This window comes from Austrofundulus limnaeus, unplaced genomic scaffold (genome assembly GCF_001266775.1).
Source record: "Austrofundulus limnaeus strain Quisiro unplaced genomic scaffold, Austrofundulus_limnaeus-1.0 Scaffold186, whole genome shotgun sequence".
In the NCBI taxonomy this organism is placed as follows: Eukaryota; Metazoa; Chordata; class Actinopteri; order Cyprinodontiformes; family Rivulidae; genus Austrofundulus; species Austrofundulus limnaeus.
In genome coordinates, this window is record NW_013952588.1 from 519,917 (window position 1) to 544,890 (window position 24,974).

A 24,974-nucleotide genomic window follows, 5' to 3' on the forward strand; every position below is an offset into this window, starting at 1 on the left:
AAATAAATAAATAAATAAATAAAGCTGGATTTAACTAAACAATTAGGTACCAATTGGATAAACCAAACTAAAATTGACTAAACTAAAATAAATAGTAACTCCGCCAGAGTGTCTCTTTTAGTGTCACTTTGCCGGTCCCAAGCCCGGATTAAGGAGGAGGGTTGAATGAAGAGCAGCTCCACACTACATACCTACCATCCATCCATCCATCCATCCATCCATCCATCCATCCATCCATCCATCCATCCATCCATCCATCCATCCACTCGTTTCAGAGTTGGGTCACAGGGCAGCAGCTTGAACAGGGAGGCTCCAGCATCTCTTTCTCTGTCTTCTTGGAGGATTCCCAGGAGTTCCCAGGCCAGCTGAGARACATAGTCTCTCCAGTGAGTTCTGGGTCTTCCCTGAGGTCTCCTCCCAGTTGGACCTGCCTGTAGCACCTCCCTATGCGCCCTGGATGCTGATGCCKGGACACAACAACTGGCTCCTCTTGATGTGGAGGAGCAGTGGCTCTACTCTGAGTCTCTCAGATAACTGAACTTCTCACCCTCTCCAAGGGAAAGCCCAGCTACCCTGCAAAGAAAACCCATTTTTACACCTGTATCTGATCAGTTAACAGAGAGCTATACTATACCGGTTCATCAGGATCATTACACAGTTTTATCTCATTTCCACTAGTTTGTTTGGATGCTTAATTTCTTTATTTTAGTATTTTTTATGAGGCACTATTCTTTTTCATGSCATACATGTACATTRAATTGTATTAAATCATCTCCGCTRACTTCATAGTTCAAACTATGTATTTTCTGCAAAGTAAATCATCCACACTTAGACATGGTCATGGCGGTACCAACCAGAACCCAGAAGAAGTAAGTGGTGAAGGGGGTAACAGCCAAAGTGATCAGGCCCACTGCCTCCAGCTGACTGGAGAAGTACAGCAGGTAAAATAAGTATTGAACACGTCAACATTTTTCTCAGTAAATATATTACTAGAGGTGCTAATGACATGAAATTTTCACCAGATGTTGGTAACAACCCAAGTGATCCATACATACAAAGAAATCAAACTATAAATTTCAATTTTTCAATTTTTTTTATAGATTTCAAGGCGTTTAGAAGAGGAAGTGATGAGAAGACAAGTTTATTTTCTATTTAAACATAAAAACAGCATTTTAATAACAACTAAAAGGTGACATAGATACTTTATTATGGTATAGTATTTAAATATATGCCTGAGAAACACATAATATTGCCCCTTTAAAATAAGATATGTTAAAACACTGTTTAGTCAAAGTTAAACATGAAACATCAAAGTTCATTACAACTGGCCCTTCGAGGGCCACCATAACGCTCATGTGGCCCTCAGTGAAAATGAGTTTGACACCCCTGCTGTAGATGATATGCATTATTTCAAGGAATGTTAGACATTTAATTTTATTCATCTAGGGTTTAAAGGAATTTTTACCTGAATAATTCAAAAGTCAGCATTATCAAAATAAAACCAATGTTTCTCATAAAGAACAATTCTTAAGAAATCCTTAAGAAATAATGATCAAAACCACTTACCAGAGAAAGTCCCTCATTTTTAACACAAACATGAAGTCATTCAGATTTCAGTATTGTAACGAGGGGGATAAAAAGGAAAACTCTTTGATTATCAACATCAGTTCATCACAGTTTATTAAAACTTCCTTATGATACAAATTCCACTAATGCTGATTTTTTTTTGATACTTGGAGAATAAAATCTGGTTCTGAAAAAAAATTAGTGACTTTTGTTCATTAACCTACAAAAATAATGTCTGAAATCCTCAGTCTCTATCATGTCACCATGCAAATAAACTAACAAGACACTTTAAAACAAGATGATTTGTTGTTAGTCTGAATTAAATGTCTGAAAGTGAACAGATCAGCTAAAGAAGGTTACATGTAGCTTAAGAGAGAACAAACACTTACACTCACTCTGATCTGAATCGTAACAGCAGTGCAAAAAATAAAACAAAACATGGTCAAAATACTGAAACTAATAAATTAAACACAAAACAAAAAAATGTTAATTCAAATATTGATGTGAAAATACTGCACAATACATTGTTAACAAATGTAAAATAAAGGGAGCGATAAAAGCAACAAAAAGTCAGATTTGTCAGTCTTTGCTTTAGCAGAAAGAAAAAGGCATTTGAAACACAACACACACTGATCACAATACAGCTGATCGGTGTGTTAATCTGTCAGTCAGAATTCAGATTATAGTTTTCAGTCAGAACTGCTCATCTAATGAAATAAGTGATGCAAAGGATATTACACTTCCCTAAAGTTGAGTCTGCTCCCTCTTAAAACCAGTAAAGTTCACAAACACCAGGTTCAAACTGCTGGACAACTCTGATGACAGAGTTATAATGTCAAGACCTTCAGACTGGTCTAAGGGTGTATAAAAATATATATATTCCTAAAATAAACAAGAAATACTGGGTTTCACCAACAGAATATGACAAAAAAAGAATGATGAAAAGCACTTTGTTGCAGGACAGCAGAGATGACATGAATCTGCCTGCAGTGATGAACGTAAGCCATGCACACTGAGACAATTCAAACACGTAAACACAAACAGTTAGAGTGTATAAAACCTGCATCAGAAAATAAAACGCAAGTAAAAACAGCGTTCATGTTGCTCCCACACACAATCAACTACATTAGGACACACATGCAACATTTAGGCAACATGTTTCAGGCCACTATCACACTCAGGTTTAATGAAGGCGGGCTCTAAAACAGAAGCAAAACCAAACATGTAGGGTGACAGGGTAAATAAAGCTGGTAATCTGGTTTATCGGTAGTGGTTTTGGTTTGTTAGGAGCTGTGAAAACAAGACCAGTTTCAAAACTGATAAATCCCCAGGCTTTTAACAAACTGCGTTAGTAGAGGTATTCATAAGTTAAATTAGACGTTTGTCTCGGATGTGCAAAGCAGACTGGAGTTAAAATAAGCCAAGCAGGAGGTGTGTGACCTTTCAAATCAAATAATAGACAACAGCTATGAGAAACGTAATAAATACATGAGCTCTAAAGCTTCAGAAAGTAAGTTAAAACATCTAAAGTTTCATCATCAGAACCTCAGACATCAGTGGGTCTGAGGAGGGCTAAAGCTCCACAAGGTTTGCTAAAGTGAGGTAATGAAAGTAACAATGGTTTTGGTGTCAGTAAAGAGATATTTCAAACGTTTTGAAGTGAGGTTCTGTGGAAAGGTCTTAAACATTAATATCTTACCTGTTGAGAATCGTTCTTTGAACAAACTCAGTTTAGAGAAGTTTAATTTAGACTAAAGTGGATTGTTGCTGAAATAACTCTAATTTCCAAAGTTTTATAGCGGTTCATGCAAATGTTCCTCACAGGGAGGCTTACACCACCATGTTTTTCATTAGTTTTTACATGGAGATCTATAGTTAAGTGCAGAGAGCACCAGCAGATGGCTGTAGCACTTCATCTTATTTCTGCCTAAATAACTGTGTAATGTAAAACTGACTGCAGTGTCCAGAGTTAAACATAGTGTTTGCATTAACACTGATGAGACTTCAAAAATGTTTGATTTATTTATGTTTTTACTAAAATCACTGGAGGTTGAGCCGCTTCAATCATCCAACATCAGTTAGTTAGTGCATCACTAAGACTCAAGCAGATCCACTTTTGAAGTGAATTTTACCATCTTTAAAACTTAGTGGTGATTTATACAAACACTATTTTTAAACTTTTACAGCTCCCTCAGTTCAGCATTATATTGTTATTTGGGGGAGAAAGATTAAATTCTTGCCATAAGTGACCCCAGGCTGTTCCTTGACTGCTACAACTTGCTGCTGCTGCAGCTTTTTGAGAAAACAACCATCAAAATCCATGTAAATAACTGTCCACAGCGAAACTGGCAGTGATGTAAAAATTAGGCTCAAATGAACCTTCGTGACATTTTGGAGACTTGAGATTAAATAAAACTACAGTAATCCACTTCAGTCTTTGTCTCAGGTTGTTTTTCTGTCTGCCAGGTCCAAAAAGGAGGCCACTCTAAGAGCTATCTGTAACAGGTAAGATATTAATTAATTGTAACCATTCCACAGACCTCTTCTTCAAAATGTCAAAAAATGCCTTTTTAATGCCCGGCCCAATTTTTATCAGCTGGAGTTGGTACTGTTTATACATTAGTGGATTGTGCGGGTCTGTATTGAAAGCCTTATTCCAGGCTAGTGAATGTAACATTGGCTCCATATGTTCTCCAAGGCGATGGCTCGTACAAAAATATGAAGGAGTGGTTATTAAAATATCAAAGGCAAAAAGAAAGCACATCGACAGTCCCGAGTACAAAGTGCACTTAAAGTTAAACCAGAATATTAAGTAACATCAAGAGATTCTCTGCCCATCACAAAGACCAGAACAAGCTTAATTAACAAAATCCAGAACCCCAAAGTTTCTCTATGTATTTTTAACATGACCTGCCCTCATGCACTTTGATTCAGGTGTGTCATAAAGAACACAAACATGACAGAGCGTTCAGATGAGTTCATCTCAAAGAGCAAAAGTTGATTAGATGGCCTCCATCACTTTGACCCTGGTACGCTCTGTCCTATTTGTATCAAGCTCTTTAAATGGAGAGTGGTTGTCTGTATCACAAAGAAGCAACATGTAAGGATGCTTTGAAAAAAAGAAAAATTAGCTCGACTGAAAATAAAAAAATATCCCTTCACCTATAACGGGCAGTTCCAACTCCTCAGTGTTGTTTGCAGTGGTTGCAGCTGATCCACTGAGTTCCAATGTTCTCATTTACACAGTACAAATGACAGCATCTCCAAGAAGTTAGCAGGTGCACTACTCCAGTTTTTACTCCTTCTCAGGATGCTGCCTTAAAGACGTTGTTGCTGTTTGTAACAGGTTCTCAGTAGTTGTGTACAGGTTTGTCCTGCTGATGTCCATCGAGTTGTTTAAAGAGTAAAAGCTCAAGCCTCGGAGCCCAGGGGGGTCCGTGTTGGACTTGGAGGGAGGCGAGCTGCTGCACTGTGCTCAGTGCGGAAACTGTAATCATACTGACAAAGAGAACAAGACAATCATTTCATCCTTTGCTATCACACCTTCAATATCGCTCTAAAAACAGTGAGTAACACACCACTCACACTGCCCTCTGGTGGATATATCATGTAACTACAGCAAATCTCTACATTTGTGGAGACCTTTTATTTCTGCAGAATCCATGCAGTAAGTCATTTAAAATGTGGGAAGGTTCAAGGTTTATTTGTCTTTGTTACTATATTGTCAGTAACAATAACATAAGTTACATAAATGTGCATTTGTTTATAACCTATCAGAGTGTTTATGTTGGCTAAACTTCCACAAACAAGCAATCGAAATAATCAGCTGATGGAGAGAATATTTTTGAAACTAAGGAAATTGCCTTTCTTACCTCTTTCTCAATGTCAGCCAGTGATTTGATTGTAATGCCCATAAGGTCAACCTGCAGCAGCTGCATACACAGAACATGAATGGTTAATTAGAGATCAGTTACATGAAGAGTTCAAACCTACAACACACTCTAGATCAGTGGTTCCCAAAGTTGGGGTCGGGACCCACAGTGGGGTCTTCAAAATATTTTCTGAATTAATTACTTTAAAAATGACAACTAAGAACATTTTTTGCCTTTGTTGTTACAAAATAATAAGATTAGTGTACTTAAAAATGGACAAAAATAGCATTATAATGTTGCTATGCTTTTGTTTATTTGACAGGAAAACAATTTTTATCAACCAACAAAAGCTGGGGGCACAGGTCTCTGCTGCTAGCATTTTGTGGGTCAAAAGCTGAAAAGTTTGGGAACCACTGATCTAGATTATCAGCTTCGGTGTAAAACCTGAGCAGAGAACAGTCCAGCTCACAGCTTGAGGAGGAATATCGGTACCCAGCAGCACAGCCTCATCAAGAAAACTCAGCTTCAACAACTTACATCTGAAGAGGCGCAGGCAAACTTCTCAGAGATCATGAAAGGCACCCCGTCCATTGCTGAAAAAGACAAGTCAAAGACTTCACATTAATGCTTCTTTGTAAATGGTCTGAACTGAGCTTATATGGTGTTTTACCAAGTCCTAGGACTCCAAAGTACTTCACACTACAGTCAATTGCACAGTAGAGCCACCGGGTTCATTATTAACACAGTGACAGATTTTGGACAAAGATATAAAAGAGGAAAATAAACCACTGACCTGAGATGGCATAAAGGTTGGAGTTCTGGTGCTCATAGTCTGGTCTGGTGGTGTTCTTCCCTCTGAAGCTGGCAGGCAGGGTCATGGAAATATGCCTTTTAGATAAAAAAATATATATATATTTTTATAAAGTTAAAAACAATTTATTTATTTATTAACAATCAATTTATTTACTAAATTTATTACATTTACATAACGTTCATGTTTAGTAAAGCGTCACAAGATTTTTATCATCAGGAAACATGAGTTAAGCTCCAAGGTCAGAGGAACAAGAGGTGGAACGCAGAACAGGATACAGCTGGTGCTTTGGAATCGTTTCCTGATGCACCACAAGGACATACATGAATTTATTTTTATTTTATTAACCTCTCCTTAAGCAGGCGAATCCCACTGAGATCACAGACCTGTTTAAGACTAACCCGCAAAGCAAAATGACATAATTGTTGAAGTGAAAAGCAGAAGGATCAATGATCTTTAGTTCTCCTCTGCCATAAGTTTAAAACCATGAAATGTTGAAATGTTAACCCTTATGATAACAGTGGTGACTCTTTCACACTTTTGTTCAGGATGGAAAAAAAGATATAAACAATGAAAACCAACATCGCAATGTTCTGATAAAATAAATAATATTGTCTCTAAAAATACTGTAAATTTGACATTTGACTTTCATCTCATACTTGAGTGAAAAACATTGAACACAAAAATACTACTGTTGCGCTTGTGTTTCAGTGATCTTTTTGAACAATATAACTATTACCAAGAGAAAAACAAATTACAGTAAAGCTCCTTTGTCTGTAGAAATGAGTTTTTTAAGAGGAACCAACATTATACAGCCCTGACGGTGGGCCCTCTTTTCTAGAGATGGTTGAGGGTCCTGACGGGTCTTCTGTGGACAGGCCGTCTACGTGGAAGACCGTCAGCTGCTGATCGGCTCCCACACCACATCTGGAAGTTTAAAAGTCGAGACATTCCAGCCATCCGTTGGCAGCCTTCAACATTAGCTTTTGCCTTCCAGTCCTCAAGATATTTGTATTAGTACTCTGAGTCTGTGAACATTCTGATACTTTATAAGTGTTAGTGCATTTTGTTTTTATATAACCTAAAGCACTTGTTGATAAACATATTAATTAATCAAGCTACTGTGGATGTAGGCAGCCAGATTTACTAATGTCTTTTTGTTTATTTAAATCAGGGTTTTAAAAACCTTTTCCATTTTTTTGCCACTTCAGTAGAAAACAGAACTGAATGTTAGTTTCTTCATCATCAGTGATTTTTTTTTTAAAAGGATCTACGATTAGTTGCAACATTAGACTTTATTTGATAAGCGTATATTTTGACTGTAAAATAAAGACGGTAAAAATACTGTAGGGTGTTTAGTTTTTACAAATTTTAAACTAAAAGTTTAAAAAATGGATGGATGGATGGATGGATGGATTACACAGATGGGGCCATTTTATTTACATGCAAAGCATTCTGGGTAAATGATGATGTGAGTAGGTCATCGGTGTGAGGCTGCTAGCGAGCTATATCCACCCTGAAGGTTAATCTTGGACAATATCTGATGATCGACTCTTTTAAATGAAACCAGAGAGCGTTGACAGAGAGGAGAAGGTAGAAATGACTCAGCCTGGAACTGAAGATATGGATGGAGGACAACAGAGCTGCTTCATGGAAGAAGAACCTCAGCTTAGCCTGTTAGCCTTTGTGCTAGCGCCGACTCTATATTGCCTTATAGGTACTAGCTCGGTGCTAGTGCGACAAACAAGCTAAACTGAGGTCCTCCATCTATATTTTCAGTTACAGACTGAGTCATTTCTACCTTCTCCTCTCTGTCAACGCTCTCTGGTTTCATTTAAAAGAGTCGATCATCAGATATTGTCCAAGATTAACCTTCAGGGTGGATATCGCTCGCTAGCAGCCTCGCACCGAGGACCTATCCACATCATCATTTACCCAGAATGCTTTGCATGTAAATAAAATGGCACCGTCTGTGTAATATATTTTTAAACTTTTAGTTTAAAAATTATAAAAACTAAACAGCCTGCAGTATTTTTACAGTCTTTATTTTACAGTTAAAATATATGTTTATTAAATAAAGTCTAATGTTACAACTAATCGGGGATCCCTTTAAAAACCTTTTCCTACCCCCTTTATATTTATAAACACAGCACTGAGCCCATTTAGCAGTTTCCAGTAGTGGTTCTATAATTTTTCTTAAAAACTCCAGCCAAAGTGAAAAATATCTAATTTTCTTTGATATCTGAAGTCATTAAACATTTTAAAATTTTTAGTTTTTTTTCTCTTTTTTTATGTCAACGCTGAATGTTGCTTGCACTTGTTTTCCATTTTAATGCTCTACCGTTTTCCTAAATCCCCCCCCAAAATTGTTTTTTTTAACCAAAAAATGTTTTCAAATACAATCACTATTTTTTATTCTTAATTCAGGACCACAAAACGTGATTATGTGTGTGCAAAGGTATCAGAGTGACCGTACTTGGGCATTGGAGCTGCTGGGATCGGAGCTGGGACTGTGGAAGAATTCACATTTTGGATGTTGTTGGTGGTCGGTGTGTGCGTTGAGTCCTGTGCACGAGGCACATTCCCCATGCGGTACCAGATTCCCATGTTGTTTAGCTCACTGCAAAACAAGGTCATCGGTATTAAATATGGAAAACAAAAAGTCGATTTAAATAGTTTTGTAGTGTTTGTTAATGAATACTCCATTCATCCTTTATAAACATGGACCTGTGTAACCACTGAGTGATATGAGCTGTGTAGACATTCAATCAGTGTTTGTTTTGAAGTGTTTCTCAGCAGTTAATGCAGCACAGTTATTTCTCTGGGACAAAAATCTAAATTATTTTTAAATTTTTTTAAAATCTTTCCTCTCATGTTAGGTAAGTACAAAATCTGACATTTGACTCCTTTACATCTTAGGGGAAAAAAAAACATAAAAATACCTCTTGGTAGCATTTCCAAATAAACTGTTCTGTAGCCACGTGGAGTACATACAAAGAGCAGAACTAGTTTGTGTTTACAACTTTGTTTGTGACTGGATGAATGATTCCTCTATGAGCTCATTTACAGCTAGCTCAGTTGCCTGTTGCCTTGTGGATATAACATAAAGGTTTTACAGGTTGAAGTCAAGTATTAACCAAAAACAAATGCAGGGTTTACAGATTTTCATGAAGTTTTCCCTGAGTCAATCCTGAAATGCCAGGAGATATTTCAGTAAAACAAAATGCTCCAAGATTAGCGTCACATTGTTTTTTTCTACCCATTCACCAACAAACCATCACCTGTAAGTGTAACAGCTCAATGTCAGTATAATGCTGCTGTACTTTGGCGGCAACTCAGTGCATTTAGGCATGTAGACATGGTCAAGACAATCTCCTGCAGTTCAAACCGAGCATCAGTATGGGGAAGAAAGGTGATTTGAGTGCCTTTGAACGTGGCATGGTTGTTGGTGCCAGAAGGGCTGGTCTGAGTATTTCAGAAACTGCTGATCTACTGGGATTTTCACGCACAACCATCTCTAGGGTTTACAGAGAATGGTCCGAAAAAGAAAAAAACATCCAGTGAGCGGCAGTCCTGTGGGCGGAAATGCCTTGTTGATGCCAGAGGTCAGAGGAGAATGGGCAGACTGGTTTGAGCTGATAGAAAGGCAACAGTGACTCAAATAACCACCCGTTACAACCAAGGTAGGCAGAAGAGCATCTCTGAACGCACAGTACGTCGAACTTTGAGGCAGATGGGCTTCAGCAGCAGAAGACCACACCGGGTGCCACTCCTTTCAGCTAAGAACAGGAAACTGAGGCTACAATTTGCACAAGCTCATTGAAATTGGACAAAAGAAGATTGGAAAAATGTTGCCTGGTCTGATGAGTCTCGATTTCTGCTGCGACATTCGGATGGTAGGGTCAGAATTTGGCGTCAACAACATGAAAGCATGGATCCATCCTGCCTTGTATMAACGGTTCAGGCTGGTGGTGGTGGTGTCATGGTGTGGGGAATCTTTTCTTGGCACTCTTTGGGCCCCTTGGTACCAAATGAGCATCGTTGCAACGCCACAGCCTACCTGAGTATTGTTGCTGACCATGTCCATCCCTTTATGACCACAATGTACCCAACATCTGATGGCTACTTTCAGCAGGATAATGCGCCATGTCATAAAGCTGGAATCATCTCAGACTGGTTTCTTGAACATGACAATGAGTTCACTGTACTCAAATGGCCTCCACAGTCACCAGATCTCAATCCAATAGAGCATCTTTGGGATGTGGTGGAACGGGAGATTCGCATCATGGATGTGCAGCCGACAAATCTGCGGCAACTGTGTGATGCCATCATGTCAATATGGACCAAAATCTCTGAGGAATGCTTCCAGCACCTTGTTGAATCTATGCCACGAAGAACTGAGGCAGTTCTGAAGGCAAAAGGGGGTCCAACCCGTTACTAGCGTGGTGTACCTAATAAAGTGGCCGGTGAGTGTATATATATATATGCACACCAAACATCTCCATATATTGCAAAAAAGACAAACAAAAAATAAATAAATAAACTGAATCCTGTAATGGTATATGAAGCTCTAACAAGAATGTTTCCTGCAAACTGGATTCACAAAAGAGAGAATATGTAAGTAAGTAAGTAAGTAAGTAAGTAAGTAAGTAAGTAAGTAAGTAAGTAAGTAAGTAAATAAATAAATAAATAAATAAATAAATAAATAATCAAACACTGCATGATGCGTGTTGACATTTGATCTCAAGCTGCTTACCCTATAAAGGTATACTGAGGAGGCGCCTGCTTGGAGCGTCCCAGGATGCGGATGTCACAGATAGCTGCCTCTGTAGAGTCCCTTGGAATAAACTTGATGCAGAGTCGCCTCTTCCTGAAGGCCTGCTCCTCTGCAGAAGACAAGACGGACTGAATTTCACTCCCACTGCCAGAAGTACACACAGCCTCACATGAATAGTTAAAGAGGTCTAATAAATGCATTTGAACAGCTTAATAATCTAATTGACCATTTTTAAACATGTTTGCTGCAACACTGTCGAAAGTTGCGGACTAAGCTAATAGCTTACGAGTGTCAACAGTCTCCTGGATCGGGATGAAACCCACTGGCAAAGTGTCCTTTATGTCAATCAGCTTCATGTCCACAAGGACGTTGCCTAAATGGCTCTAAACAGAAACGAACAGAGGACAGCAGAGAAAGAGAGAGATCAGTAATAACACAATGGCAGATATTTGGGGACTTCAAGGTCTGGGCCGGGGAAGCACAGAAAAGCTAGAAAAAAAGGCTCCATTTATCCATAACAACTTAAACCATTAAATTTATTTACGTAAACAATACTGTTGTGTTGCTTTGTGAATTGACTTACATTTTCTTTTGAGAAAACTCTGGTGAAGCAAAGGTAACGAGTCACCTTGGATTTGAAAAGGCCATCTTTCCACAGGTCAGCATCCAGACCATCTGTTGTTGTAGATATCTGGAGGAAAATCATTCAACAAGGGGTCGTCACTGAACTGAGATCAGAGTGACAAGCCCTGTGTGTCACAGGTGTAAAAAGGTCAACGTGAAGAGTCTTATGGGTAAAAAAGAACCACGTTAACTAGAATTTTAACCTTCAACAAGTACATATTTTACTATATTTATTATTATATTTTTATACTGAATTTTTTGCTCAGTTTCTAATCGCAATTTAGATACAAAAAACATTTTTAATGATTTTAAGATGCAACAAACACAGAACTAAAAAACACTTCCTTTTTTGCATTCTGCCTATAAATTTAGCATTTTTAACATCCATTAGCTCCATGTATTTCTCTGTACCACATCATATCCAGTGGGCGCCCTGTTCCTAGAGGCAACCACTCCAACTCCAGTGATTGGATCCATGGACATCTCTGGCAAAGCCTCAGAAAGATCCCGAACCTCAGGCATGTTTGCAGAGCTCTGCAACAAAAAATGAACATCTGTTGTTATTCACAAATTCACACCAAAGTTTCACTCGTACTCAAACTAGAGCGCACACACAAATTTCACTTGACCAGCCTGAATGATGACAAAAAGAATGGGCACTCAAATACAGTTTTTCCAGTAACTGCATCGTCAAGCCATTAATAGGTGTAATATCTGGTAATTTATGGCAGATTTAGAGATGCAAGGCTAAGATGCTGTTGATATGTGCAATCCCTGAAAGTATAGTGTTTGAATTACATATACACATGCAGAAAGCTCAAGTTGTGACTGATGAATCTACACAACACTTCTCTTTGGATATCAGGACAGGGAACAGAATTAGAGACAGGGATCATTAAATGCATCATTAAGAAAAAAACACTGTACGTTGTTTTCTTTTTTTAGTTATTTTAGGACTTTTCTATCAGTTTTGCTAGTGAGTTTAAAAAATTCCACTGTGAAAAAAAATGTGAATTTGACTGAAATAAAAATGAATGCCTGCTGTTGGATCAACACAATAAACTAACTGTGTAAAAGTAAATACACTGAACATAAATATCTATTACCATAGAAACTGTGCAAGGTTTGAGTCAATTCTTTTTTACATCGAAACACTTCAATACTAGTCATACTTGTTACAGCAGCTGGAGAGTATATTTGTTTACTTTCATGGCATATTATTAATTATATCAACAACATCTGGTGCAAAGATTTCATTCACATGAAACAGCTATGGAATGTGAATGAGGCTTAACAAAAAAATTACCTAACTCCATAATTTGTTAGTGAAACAGTATGTTATCAATCGATAACTAGTCCAGTATATAACATTATGGTTCGCCAGATTAAGTTAAAACACAAGCTAGCTAACGAGCCAGTCAACTACTAGCATGCTAGCGGGGAGTGTCCTCATACATCAGCTACAAGCTACGGATTAGCTTGTTACATGCTAATGTAAATCTGTCCAGCTGGGTGTTGTTAGCACTCAGGAGATTTAAGGGTTCACCAAAGCACTCTCCTTCACTGCCGAGCTCCAAACAAAAGCACATTTGCACCGATTCAGACAGTAGCGGCTAATATTAGCATGCTAACCGTGGAGCATTACTTACCCAGCAGGGGTTAACAACAGTAAGACAAGTCTTCTTCTGTTTTCTTCTGCGTTCTGCTTTCTTCACAGCCTCAGAGAGACACGCATCTTTAGGAAATGTTCGTGTTCAGCGAAGCAACCCGAAACCTTTGTTGTTCGGAGAGTGTCTGCATGTTGGGTCCGCAGCATGCGAAGTCAAAGTGCGCTAACGCTAAACTGTTGAAGATTGTGCTGCTGGGTCGGTGAACGGAGGAGACCCTCGCCCCCTCCCCTTCACCACGCAATGAGCAGACATTAAAAGCTGCACAGTTTGTTTTGCGTCTAAAATTCTTCCTGTCAAGTCTTTCTGTTGACAGTGAGGGGAGGGCCGCCTCTGATCATGTATGTATGTATGCGTGAGCCACTGGGCTGCAGCTGCTGGGGTCATATTTACCATTTTTGTGAAAATTATAAATACAGTATGACTTGCAACCCGAAAAGAAAGAAGCAGAAAGAAAATGCATGGATGGATGAATTAAATTTATATTACCAACTGGTGTAGCACAAAGGGACCCCTTCTTTCATGACCTCTAACCTAAAAAGTTTAAAAAACAAAAAAATTGTATAGGTCTTCTGGACGGGTTCTTCTCTAATGAAACGTTTCGTCTCTCCTCCAAGAGACTTCTTCAGTCTGAGAGTTTCAGGCAAAATTCAGGCTTTTAAGCACTGCCTCCATGTGACTGATACTCACATCACATGGCTATCGTTCACACCTAATTAACACTTATTGTTAACAGGGGGTGGAGTGATACTGGCAATAGCAGCACTGTAGGAGGGGGACAACTGAAAACGGAGGCCTCCACCTCTGTTTAATGATGGACGGTCTTTCTTCACAAAAATGGCTTCTTTTACTCCTCTCAAACCAACATTCCTCTCTATCAAGAATGAGAACATCCTCATCTCTGAAAGAGTGACCACTGGCCTGTAAATGAGTGAAAACTGCGGAGTTCTGGCCATTAGATGTAGCTCGTCTGTGTTGGGACATTCTTTTGAACAGTGGTTGCTTTGTTTCCCCGATGTATAACTGGTCGCAGTCCTCCTGGCACTTAACAGCATATACAACATTGCTCTGTTTGTGCCGGGGCACCGGATCTTTGGGGTGAACCAGCCTTTGCCGTAATGTGTTTTGGGGTTTGAAAGCCACTGGGACATCATGTTTAGAAAATAAACGTCTCAGTTTCTCCGAAACACCCGCAACATATGGAAACATTGTCCCCCTCCTACAGCGCTGCCATTGGCAGTATCACTCCACCCCCTGTTAACAATAAGTGTTAATTAGGTGTCAACGATAGCCATGTGATGTGAGTATCAGTCACATGGAGGCAGGGCTTAAAAGCCTGAATTTTGCCTGAAACTCTCAGACTGAAGAAGTCTCTTGGAAGAGAGACGAAACGTTTTATTAGAGAAGAACCCGTCCAGAAGACCTACACAATTTTTTTCCTTTTGATTTTTTACCTGGATTACTGAGATGCATCAGGACACTAAAAAGTATCAAATTTCATTTACTACCTGTAACTGAGTAGGAATTTTGGCTGTAGCCTAATTATTTTATCTGCATTTTTATTTTCACTTCAGTAGGTTTTTGAATATTGTACTTAGTTGAATTTGAAATGCCATTCATTACTGTGTAAAATATTGTGATGTAAACATGTGATTTAAAATTAAGCTGAAAAATAAATATGAACCATTACACATGAAGTGTATAATTCAGTGATGACAATTCAAACCCATAAAAACTGGGCAAAGTTTGCGTTTAGTCATCAGGCTTTCTGAGCACATCACCAGCTAAACCTCCCCCATGACTTCTGCTGAAGTTGTAGGCTTCCAGAGTTGTAAAGTAACTAAGTACAAATACTTTGTTACTGTACTTAAGTAGAAATTTTGGTTATCTGTGCTTTACTTGATTTTTCAGCGCACTTTTTACTTTTACTCATTACATTTTTACACAATTACCTGTACTTTCTACTCACTACATTTTTTAAAAATGTAAGAAGTAAAAAGTTGTTACTCCTATTTTATTCTGAGTTATTATAAAAATATACAATCCTGATAAATTGTGTCTCCTGGATCAAGTGAATTTAATTGTGGTTCGATGATTAGTACAAATATATTTCATTTTGACACCCTATTAGCTTGTACACAACCCATCACAGCTGCACGCTGTTAGAAAAAAATGTTTTTTGGAGAAGTCACCTCCCAATAAATGTCATTTAGGAAAATCTAACAGCTCACTTTTACTCAGTACTTTTACTTTTATTACTTAAGTACATTTTGTGTCAGAAATTTACTTTTGATACTTAAGTACAAAAAATAGCAGATACTTTGAGACTTTTACTTAAGTAATATTCTTAGAGAATACTTTAACTTTTACCAAAGTATTTTTATGATAAGATTCTTGTACTTTTACTCAAGTATCACTTTCAGGTACTTTATACAACACTGTAGGCTTCAAGGTAGCCTTGGGTCTGGGGACCCCTTAAAAAGGGTAAAAAAATTCCAGGGACCCCCTCAAAAACCTCATGCTGTTTTAAAAGATAATTTATTGTCATTTAAACCCCTAAATGCCATGGGATTATATATATTTTTATAAAGTTTATGATGTTTGTTTATTAGTTCATTGTTCTCCATGCATTTTTTAAAAATAAAATCCAAATTAACAATTTAGTGAAATTTTTTGATGACCCTCAAAATACCTCTCGTGGACCCTGGGGATCCTGGAACCCCAGTTTGAGAACCTCTGGCTTAAAGGAATGAAGTTTAATTCTCCTAAATGAGCTCAATGTTTTATGAATGGTTAAAATAGCACAAAGTGTGCAGAAGTAGTTAGAATGAAAAAAAACCCACTGGAAAATAATACAATTCACACAATTATGTTCACATTCATTTCAAGGTTTCTACACCAAGACTCAGAATCACTTTATTGTCATAAAATCATTACTGTGTGCCATCCTGAAAAAAGAATAAGAAAAAACGAATCAGAGCTGAAGCAGTGAAGAATTATAGACCTGTCATCTGAAATTATGAAAAGTTGCTTCTAAAAAATACACCAGCCAACAAAACAAGTGGTCTGGGACAAATAGTTTTTGTAACTACTGAGTACCTCATCAAAATCATGTGCCTGATTCAAGTCAACAACCAACAAATGTAGAATAATAATTAAAAAAATGTGGGACAAAAGAAGTTTCACATACTGCTTCTGGAAGAGAAAACAGAACCAAAGACAACAGGAAACGGCACAAAAGACCTTTTGTCTTTTAATGTTTTTCATAAAATCAGAAGAAAGGTTAATGAAATTCTCCCTGCCACATTTGTTTTATTGGCTACTAAATGTTTCTGGTAAAATTATTTAATTTCCATCCATCCATTATCTTAACCCACTTCTTCCTTTCAGGGTCACTGTGCTAGTGGTGCCAGGGCAGGAGGAGAGGTGCTGGACAGGTCACCAGAACACCACAGAGACATCAGCCGTCCATGGTCTGCTCAAGCTCTAAAACTGAGACAGCGGGAGGGTTCAAACATGAAAAGACTTTTCCTGACAGTGAAGCAGGTTATTTATCTCTTAAATGTGATGCTTTTACTAAACAGGATTAAAAACTAATTGATAAATATCAGCAAAACTCAACTAAGCTTTAAAAAATAACACGCGTTTTATAAAGTCATTTTGATCAGTAGTTCTTTAGGCTTTGTGGTGGTTTTTAAAAGCTTTACTTTGTAATGATTTCACCCAGTGTTCTGCCCAGTGTTTTGCCAATGACAGCAAATAAAGAAAGTGGACAAAGTGAAAGACAAAACTAAAATTCTTGTGTCTAATCAAAACCTTCCTGCAGCAGATGAGCCATATCTGAAAGACATGCCTTTAAAAATGAAATTAACACCAAATGCACATCACCTGTGGCCTTGTGTGAGGGAGATCTACGCTTAGGTTTTCTGCTGAGAAGAAATTTTGTTTTTTGATGTAAGGACCAGTGGTAGACAAAATACTCAACTCTAGTACTTGGGTAAAACCAATGATACTCATGGTCAAATCTACTCAACTACAAGTAAAAGTTACTCGGTCAAAGATCTACTCAAGTTAATGTATTGAAGTACTTACTTTTGAAAATACTTTTCAAAAGTTCATGCATTTTTTTGGGCCTCGGTGGAGTCAACACCGAGCGATCCCTGTTAGGAGTCAAGTCAATCCATTTATGGCTAACTATTGGAGACTCGACCCGGGGTGGGGTTTGATCCTGCCTGGTGGCGTTACGTTGGGAAACTAGGGCCCTGATGTATTCTTTTAACCCGATGCTTAACCCACTGAGCTACAGGCAGCTGCCCAAATGAACAGCGGAAATTGGTAAATTTCACTCTTATAGCCCAGACGTTCCAATGTGTGGCCGAGTTGCATCATTGAAGACGCTGCGACAATGCATATATGGGCGTACTTCCGGGAGTGACGCAACCCGGCTAACCAGACCTCAAGTTTTATACGAAAATCTACCATGCACACACCCAACAAACATGTTTTTTGACTGTGAGCGGTAGGAGGCAAGACACCTAACCTGAGATCAAGTCAAGACCAAGACAACTGTGCCTCGAGACCGAGACAAGACCAAGACTTTTAGGGCTTGAACTAAGTCGAGACCAAGACCAGAAAATAAATAAATAAACTAGTGTCCTAAAATATGGAGTATTCTGTACTGGGGGAATGGGGGAAAGTGGTAATGAGTGGAGGACAGAGGAGCCTCTTAAAGAAGAAGTTACAGATCTGTGGGAGACAGAAATCTTGCTTGTTTTTGACCAAATACTTATTTTCCACCATAATTTGCAAATAAATTCTTTAAAAATCAGACAATGTGATTTTTTACATATATTTTCTCATTTGTGACCCATCAAATCGAAATGAGGATTAAGTCAAATTTGTTCAAAATGGCCTAACTGCATTTTCAGATTCCTGGCTTTAAAAGCTACATTTTGATACCTGGATCATCCTGATATCTTAACTGGATCCAGAGATATGACTTAACTGGTCTTGTTGGTTATGATAATACAATACTCTTTGGTCTGATTCCTAATTTTATGTAAATTTATCGAGTAATTTTTGATGTTAATATAAAGAGAGGAAACCTCAAATAGTATTTGTTTATTAAGATTTCCCAGTTGGAAAGAAACAAAAGCAATGCTAGCTCACATGGAAAAATTCAAAATTTAAGCAATTTTTCTTCAAAACCAGATTTTTTGTTGCTACTGCTCCAAGAAATGCTTCAAAAATGTTTTTTAGGAGTATATTTCAGACAGTTAGGCATTTATTCATTACATTTTGACAAAGTGCAATTTTTGCACACGTTTAAATCAAAACCCTATGTGCCTATTTTTCCACATTCCACTTTTGGACTTAATCCTCATTTCAATTTGATGGGTCACAATTTGTCTGGCCTCTCTCATCTTTTTAAGTGGGAGAACTTGAACAATTAGTAGCTGATTAAATACCTTTTTTCTCCACTGTAGAGCTAATATTGACAAAATCTTTGTGTGAGGGCAGAGAAAATAATTTTTCTACAGAGGCAGATTGTTGATGTTAGTGACAGTAAAAGTAGTTGTCCCCATTGTCTCTAAAAGTGAAGAACTGCAGAATTTACAACTTGTTGTATGCTTTCTGCTGGTTGTTTAGTGATATTTCCACAGTTGTGGTCTTGACTGGTCTTGAAATAAAATTCCGAGTCCTCAATGTCTGAGATCGAGACAAGACCGAGTACAAATGTTGCCGAGTCTGAGACAAGACCAAGACCATCAAAAAAGGGTCTTAAGACCAAGACTGGTTTCAAGTACTACAACACTAGTGGTAGGAAAGAAGAGTACATGAAAAAAAAACCCAGGTTGGAGGAGAACATGCAAACTCGACACTGCTTGACCAACAAATTGAAAGTGTGTATACTGTGTGAGTGTTTCTGATGCTGAGACCTGCTGCTGGGTCGTAGGCCTGCTTAAGAGCCCTGAAGAGGCACTTTAGAAATGTAAGCATTGAACTTGTTTGTGTTACACACTCAGAGCAGATGGCTTCAGAACACTAAACAAATATTACAAATGCAAAATATAAATGAAACAATGAACTTTTATTGAGGGACTTGTTACTTCATGTTCCTCATGTCTGTGTTGAGCCTGCTCCTCTGTTTATCCTCAGCTCCTCCCACTCCTGCTTGTCTTCTCACAGGTGTTTGTCATTTCAGTTTGTTAGTGTCTCTATATATTGTGTATCTTTGTGTTCTCAGGGAGCTCTGCACTGGGTTGCCTCTCTGCCACACATCCTGGCTGCATCTTGTAGTTTTGTGGTTTCGCACCTTGTGTGAGTAGTTTGCTGCCATGTTGACCATTTTCCTTGTTAATAAATTCATTTTGTTTTGATTCTTTCTGCCTCCTTCCTGAGTCCATCTTACAACCATGACAGGGAAATGCTGACTGGAGATTGTTCAAATATGTTCAACAGATTTTTTATATAAAGTATCACACCAGTTTTTTTCATGCTCATGCTGAACATAATGATTTCATATAGTTTGCAGCATTGTCCAATGGGATGCATTTAAATTATTTTTATTTCAAAATGTAACAGATAAAGTGGATCAAAAACTATCTATCAAATACCTAAAGAGGCCAGAAGTTTTAGTTAAGTCATGTCGTGGCTCCGTTTCACCAGGGCAGCTTTTGGAGAAGCTGGCAGAAATCCTCTTTGGAAAAGTAAAAAGGCATCATGAAGCTTTTCTGTACTCACTCTCAGCAGATGATGTTTCAAAAATCTTCTCAGGTTCTTCAACAGCCAAAAATAAAAATCCTATGTTCTTTTTTTTTTATTCAAGATCATCCATCACAATCGTCACCAGCGTATCTCTGTTGTTAAAACAATTTACCATAAAAATGTTCTTTTCATCCAGCTGGAGTCACGGTCCTGAGCAGTCCAGTCCTTGCTCTCACTCCTATCAGTCCACCTGCAATGTGGCCTTGGTCCGTCGATCTCCTAGTGACCCTGCCGACAACGCCAAACTGTTATGGCAATATTTATTTAACAAAGACAGAAATACGTGGTCCAAGAATGAAGGTACTCTGTGAGATGATCAGCTGAGTTTTATTGCAACAACAGGACACAGAGAACAACCTGCACTGTCTCTGTGCCTCTGCTTCTCTCTGTCACTCCACTCTGTCCACTGTTCACTGTGTCACTCACTCGAGAGGCCTCATATATATATTAGCAAACACCATTATGCCATCTTAGCAAGATTTGATACAAGGTCAATGGGAAACACAAAGATAAATACAAGTGATACCTAAGAATGACTGTTGTTAGCAAATCTTGTTCTGACTTTAATCATTCTATCTGCAGATGAACAGTATTTCATAAAAATCTAGGTCATTAATGGATGTCATGAAATACTTGCTTAAACATAAAAGTATTAGTTCCATTACAGTCACAAATTGCAAATACAGTAATGCATGAAGTCATGTTTTGTTCATTCACAATTTAATAACTAAAATGAGCTTTATTACACATTTAATTTTCTCAGTTTAAAATGTCACAAAATACATCCAAATACTTTTATATGATCTGCAGCATGCAGCGGAGAGAAGAAAATCACTGTTTTTAGATCATAAAACAATCTCCATTTTCAGGTATTATAGTTAAACAATTCAGTTCTGTGATAATATCAACACATCTGAACATGTAAAGTGACAAATTTTTAAGTTTCATTTTTTACGCTCCTTCAAAATTACTTTGAATAAAATGCTATTTTTTTTATTTGGAAACAGTGAAGACTGCTTGGTGCAGTCAGAATGCACATTTTTCTTTTTTTTTTTCTTCTTTTTTTGTGCAACTTGTCTTGAACAAACATTCTTTTCCTATGTTAAAAACACACTTCTGATGGCAAACAAAAGTGTGTTTGGTTTGGCTGTGGCTCAGAGCAAGATGGTGGTTTGATCGCAGGTTCCCTCACTGAACTCAAAATAGCACTAATTTCCAAATCAACCACTCACTTGGTGTAAAATGCTTTATTAGTTTGTAGAACAAAATTCTGCATAAATACAGTCCATTTAATCTATACCTAACACAATAAATATGGAAATTTGTGTTTGTAGATTTTGTCTTTGTTGTAACAAATTTTTGGTAATCTTATACCATTAGGAAGTTAATTTCCCTTTTAAATGGTGCCACATTTGTAAGGAACATGCATTTGTGGAATGAGCAGTAAAGTTGAGTATGTGAGTTGCACAAATTAAAGATTTGCCAAATCTACTCTGCCAGACTGCTGTGGATATTGACACTAGTTTTGAGCTTATGGTACCTCCAGGAGCTTCCAATCAGGTGCCAGTTTGGCAATCTCAGTTTAGAGATTAAGATGTAATTCTGCAGCCAGTGGCAATCCCATATCTCCACAGTCTGGGATTGAGGACTCTAAGATGAAAACACTCACCCCCACTGAGTGTGGTTTATCGGAGACTGTCAGAATTTGGGAGTGGAAACGATTCAACCCTATTGAAGACTTGTGGGATCAGCTCGGGCACGCTGTTTGTGCCAGAGTGACCAGCACAACAATGTTAGCTGACTTGATACAAATGCTGGTTGAAGAATGAGATGCCATCCCACAGCAGTGAATGACCAATCTGGCGACCAGCCTGAAGAGCAGGTGCCAGGCTGTTGTGGCTGTGTATGGTTCTTCCACATGCTACTGAGGCTCCTGTTTGTTTAGATAAATAAATTGTCAAATTGCCAATATGTCTGGTTTCTTCAAACTTCAATCATCCAGTACACGAAAGGAGTCCATGGCAAATTAAGCTGCACAACCAACATACTCAGCTCTACTGCTCATCCCACAAATGCATGTTCTTTACAAATGTGGCACCAGTTAAATATAAAATTAACAGTCTTTCCAACAATATAAGATTTATGCTAAAGCATTCTTACAACAAAGAAATAATCTACCAAAAACAAATTTCTTACTTTTTGTTCAAATTTTATATAACAGCCTCCTGAAACTTGTAAGTCTTTCAAAGCAATCACACGTGTCTCTGTGGCCTCTCTCACTAGTCTCCTTCATTCACGGTCACTCATTGTGTGAAGACGTCCTGCTTTGGTATACCTATTTATACATGTCTCATAGATGGTAAAACAACTTCTGAGGTTGTTTAAGGCACTAGAAATCATTTTGTATCCAATCCTGTTCTGATTCCACCAACAGATCAGCAACTTCAGGACTCACTACAACTTTCTTTGAGCTTTGCAACAATTATCCATCCATCCATCCATTTTCTTCCGCCTATCCGGGGTCGGGTCGCGGGGGCAGCAGCTTCAGAAGGGAGGCCCAGACCTCCCTCTCCCCAGCCACTTCTTCCAGCTCCTCCGGGGGAACCCCAAGGCGTTCCCAGGCCAGCCGAGAGACATAGTCCCTCCAGCGTGTCCTGGGTCTTCCTCGGGGCCTCCTCCCGGTGGGACGTGCCCGGAATACCTCACCAGGGAGGCGTCCAGGAGGCATCCTTACCAGATGCCCGAGCCACCTCAACTGGCTCCTCTCGACGTGGAGGAGCAGCGGCTCTACTCTGAGTCCCTCCCGGATGACTGAGCTTCTCACCCTATCTCTAAGGGAGAGCCCAGCMACCCTGCGGAGGAAACCCATTTCGGCCGCTTGTATCCGGGACCTCGTTCTTTCGGTCATGACCCAAAGCTCATGACCATAGATGAGGGTAGGAACGTAGATCGACCGGTAAATCGAGAGCTTCGCTTTCTGAGTCAGCTCTCTCTTCACCACGACGGACCGGTACAGCGCCCGCTTTACAGCAGACGCTGCGCCAATCCGCCTGTCGATCTCCCGCTCCGTTCTTCCCCCATTCGTGAACAAGATCCCCAGATACTTAAACTCCTCCACTTGAGACAGGGCGACCCCCCTGACCCGGAGAAGGCACTCTGCCCTTTTCCGGCTCAAGACCATGGCCTCGGATTTGGAGGCACTGAGCTTCATCCCGGCCGCTTCGCACTCGGCCGCGAACCGCTCCAGCGAGAGCTGCAGATCTCGTTCCGATGAAGCCAACAGGACCACATCATCCGCAAAAAGCAGAGATGCGATCCTAAGACCACCAAAACGGATCCCCTCAACACCTCGGCTGCGCCTAGAAATTCTGTCCATGAAAGTAATGAACAGAATCGGTGACTTTGCAACAATTATTTGGTGCTAAAATTTATATTCACCAATTTCAGCTTTCAGTTTTATTTATTTATTTTTGTATTATTTTATTTTATTTTATTTACATTAAATTTAATCTAGGCTTTCAGGGCTACTTGGTTGATTTTAACAGTTTGTACATCAAGTTGTTTGGATAAATATTATTTACGCTGGCTTGAAATCTCACAAATAACAACATAATTATTGGTAAATAGAGGTTTCATACGAATTTTCATGCGTTTTTCATTTAATCAAAGGAAGTACATGAAAACCACGGACCTTTATTCTGAAGAGTTTGATCCGGAAGTGGAAATGATTCGCCGCTGGTGGGATGAGCACAGCAGACAAAATTGGCTTGTAATGTAATGATCTTGTACTATTTTTATCATTGAAAAGACCTGTCGGTTCTATTAGTTTCCATGGATAATATGCACGGTTGTGCACGTATCTTTTCACCGGATGTCATTTTTGGAGGTGAGTCCTTGTCGTAAGTACTTTGAGAATATGAGAGAGCGGCTAAACCACAGCCAGCCTGTGTTCAGGTTAGCTTCAGTGTTCTTACGAGCTAGCAAACAAGAAGGAACAGCTAATGCTCTGTGTAGTCTACTTATTTGAAAGTAGAAATGGGAACTGTGATTATTGTCGCTTCTTTTAGCTGTGGAAGGCAAACTGAGCTAACGCTGAGCAGATTGCAAGGTTATGGTTAGCTAAGAGGCTAGCGTTGCTTCGTGAAGGTAATAATTTGAAAAGTACTACAAGTGAACACGTCTTTCATTGAAGGTAAACGGATATGAATGGGTTTATATAAAACTGTGTTCGAAGGGGCAACAAAGTTGTCACGAAGCTCGTTATCACCCGAAGTTTGCGTGATGTTCCGTAAAACAATAATAACAATAACTGCTGTACAGACTTGACAGTAACTTAGCCCCAGTTAATCTGTTTACAGTGGTAATATTATAGCTGACCAGCCGTGTGTTTGCCGTGGACACATCTTTTTTCCTCCACGACTAAAAATGCATCACGGGACGTGGTTGTTTTGGCCATTGTCAACGTCCCTGTGCACAGTGTAAACATAAAATACATGTAAACTTCAGCTTATAAAATATGACTTGTCTTATTAGTGTCAGGTCTGCAAATGCAAAGTTAAAATATTTAAGTTATTTAAAGCTTGTATAAATACTCAATTAAGAAAGGGTTTGTTTCTTTTCTAAATTCAACACTTCTTCCAACATGGTGACTAAAAGCTGCTAAAGAAGAGACAATAACAGAAACATCTCCTGTTGTTCAGTAACAGTGTTTCCCAAAGTTGGTGTCGGGACCCAAAGTGGGGTCCCGAAACATCAAGGTGGGGTCCTGAAAAGATTTTCTGAATTAATTACATTTTTGCCTTAGTTGTTACAAAGGAGTGATGTTAGTATATTTAAAATGGATAAATGTAGTATAAAAATATTGTTAGTATGCCCATGTTTAGTTGACC

General features: G+C 38.7%; 2 protein-coding genes across 3 annotated transcripts in view; both read right to left on the minus strand.

Moving 5' to 3' along the window:
• Positions 1-478: 478 nt before the first annotated feature.
• The window catches only part of LOC106524416 (E3 ubiquitin-protein ligase MARCH3), a 26,737-nt gene continuing 2,241 nt past the window's right edge, over positions 479-24,974 (minus strand). The window contains exons 3-4 of the mRNA XM_014018217.1: positions 855-932; positions 479-573 (exon numbers count right to left, since the gene is read on the minus strand). Of these exons, the coding sequence (XP_013873671.1) occupies positions 544-573; positions 855-932 (108 nt within the window). The 3' untranslated portion in view covers positions 479-543. The remainder of the gene's footprint in view (positions 574-854; positions 933-24,974) is intronic.
• LOC106524415 (multivesicular body subunit 12B) lies at positions 1,664-13,642 on the minus strand. 2 transcript variants are annotated; one of them, XM_014018215.1, is made up of 10 exons: positions 13,300-13,640; positions 12,062-12,184; positions 11,610-11,717; positions 11,313-11,409; positions 11,006-11,135; positions 8,726-8,869; positions 6,232-6,326; positions 5,976-6,031; positions 5,439-5,498; positions 1,664-5,064 (listed from the first exon to the last, which is right to left on the minus strand). In XM_014018215.1, exons 2-10 carry the CDS (start codon positions 12,170-12,172, stop codon positions 4,978-4,980), a joined length of 888 nt encoding a protein of 295 aa, XP_013873669.1. In that variant the 5' UTR covers positions 12,173-12,184; positions 13,300-13,640; the 3' UTR covers positions 1,664-4,977. The 2 variants fall into 2 exon arrangements, with proteins under 2 accessions (XP_013873669.1, XP_013873670.1); XM_014018216.1 differs by lacking the exon at positions 8,726-8,869 and having other exon boundaries at positions 13,300-13,642.

What these genes read in the sequence shown, in the direction of transcription:
- LOC106524415 (XM_014018215.1), bottom strand. Translation starts at nt 12,172, where the DNA reads ATGCCTGAGGTTCGGGATCTTTCTGAGGCTTTGCCAGAGATGTCCATG. An exon ending in CGCCCACTGGATATGATGTG is followed by an intron (nt 11,718 to 12,061) that starts GTACAGAGAAAT and finishes ATTTTCCTCCAG; the next exon opens with ATATCTACAACAACAGATGG. An exon ending in CCAGCAGCTCCAATGCCCAA is followed by an intron (nt 6,327 to 8,725) that starts GTACGGTCACTC and finishes TTTATCTAAAAG; the next exon opens with GCATATTTCCATGACCCTGC.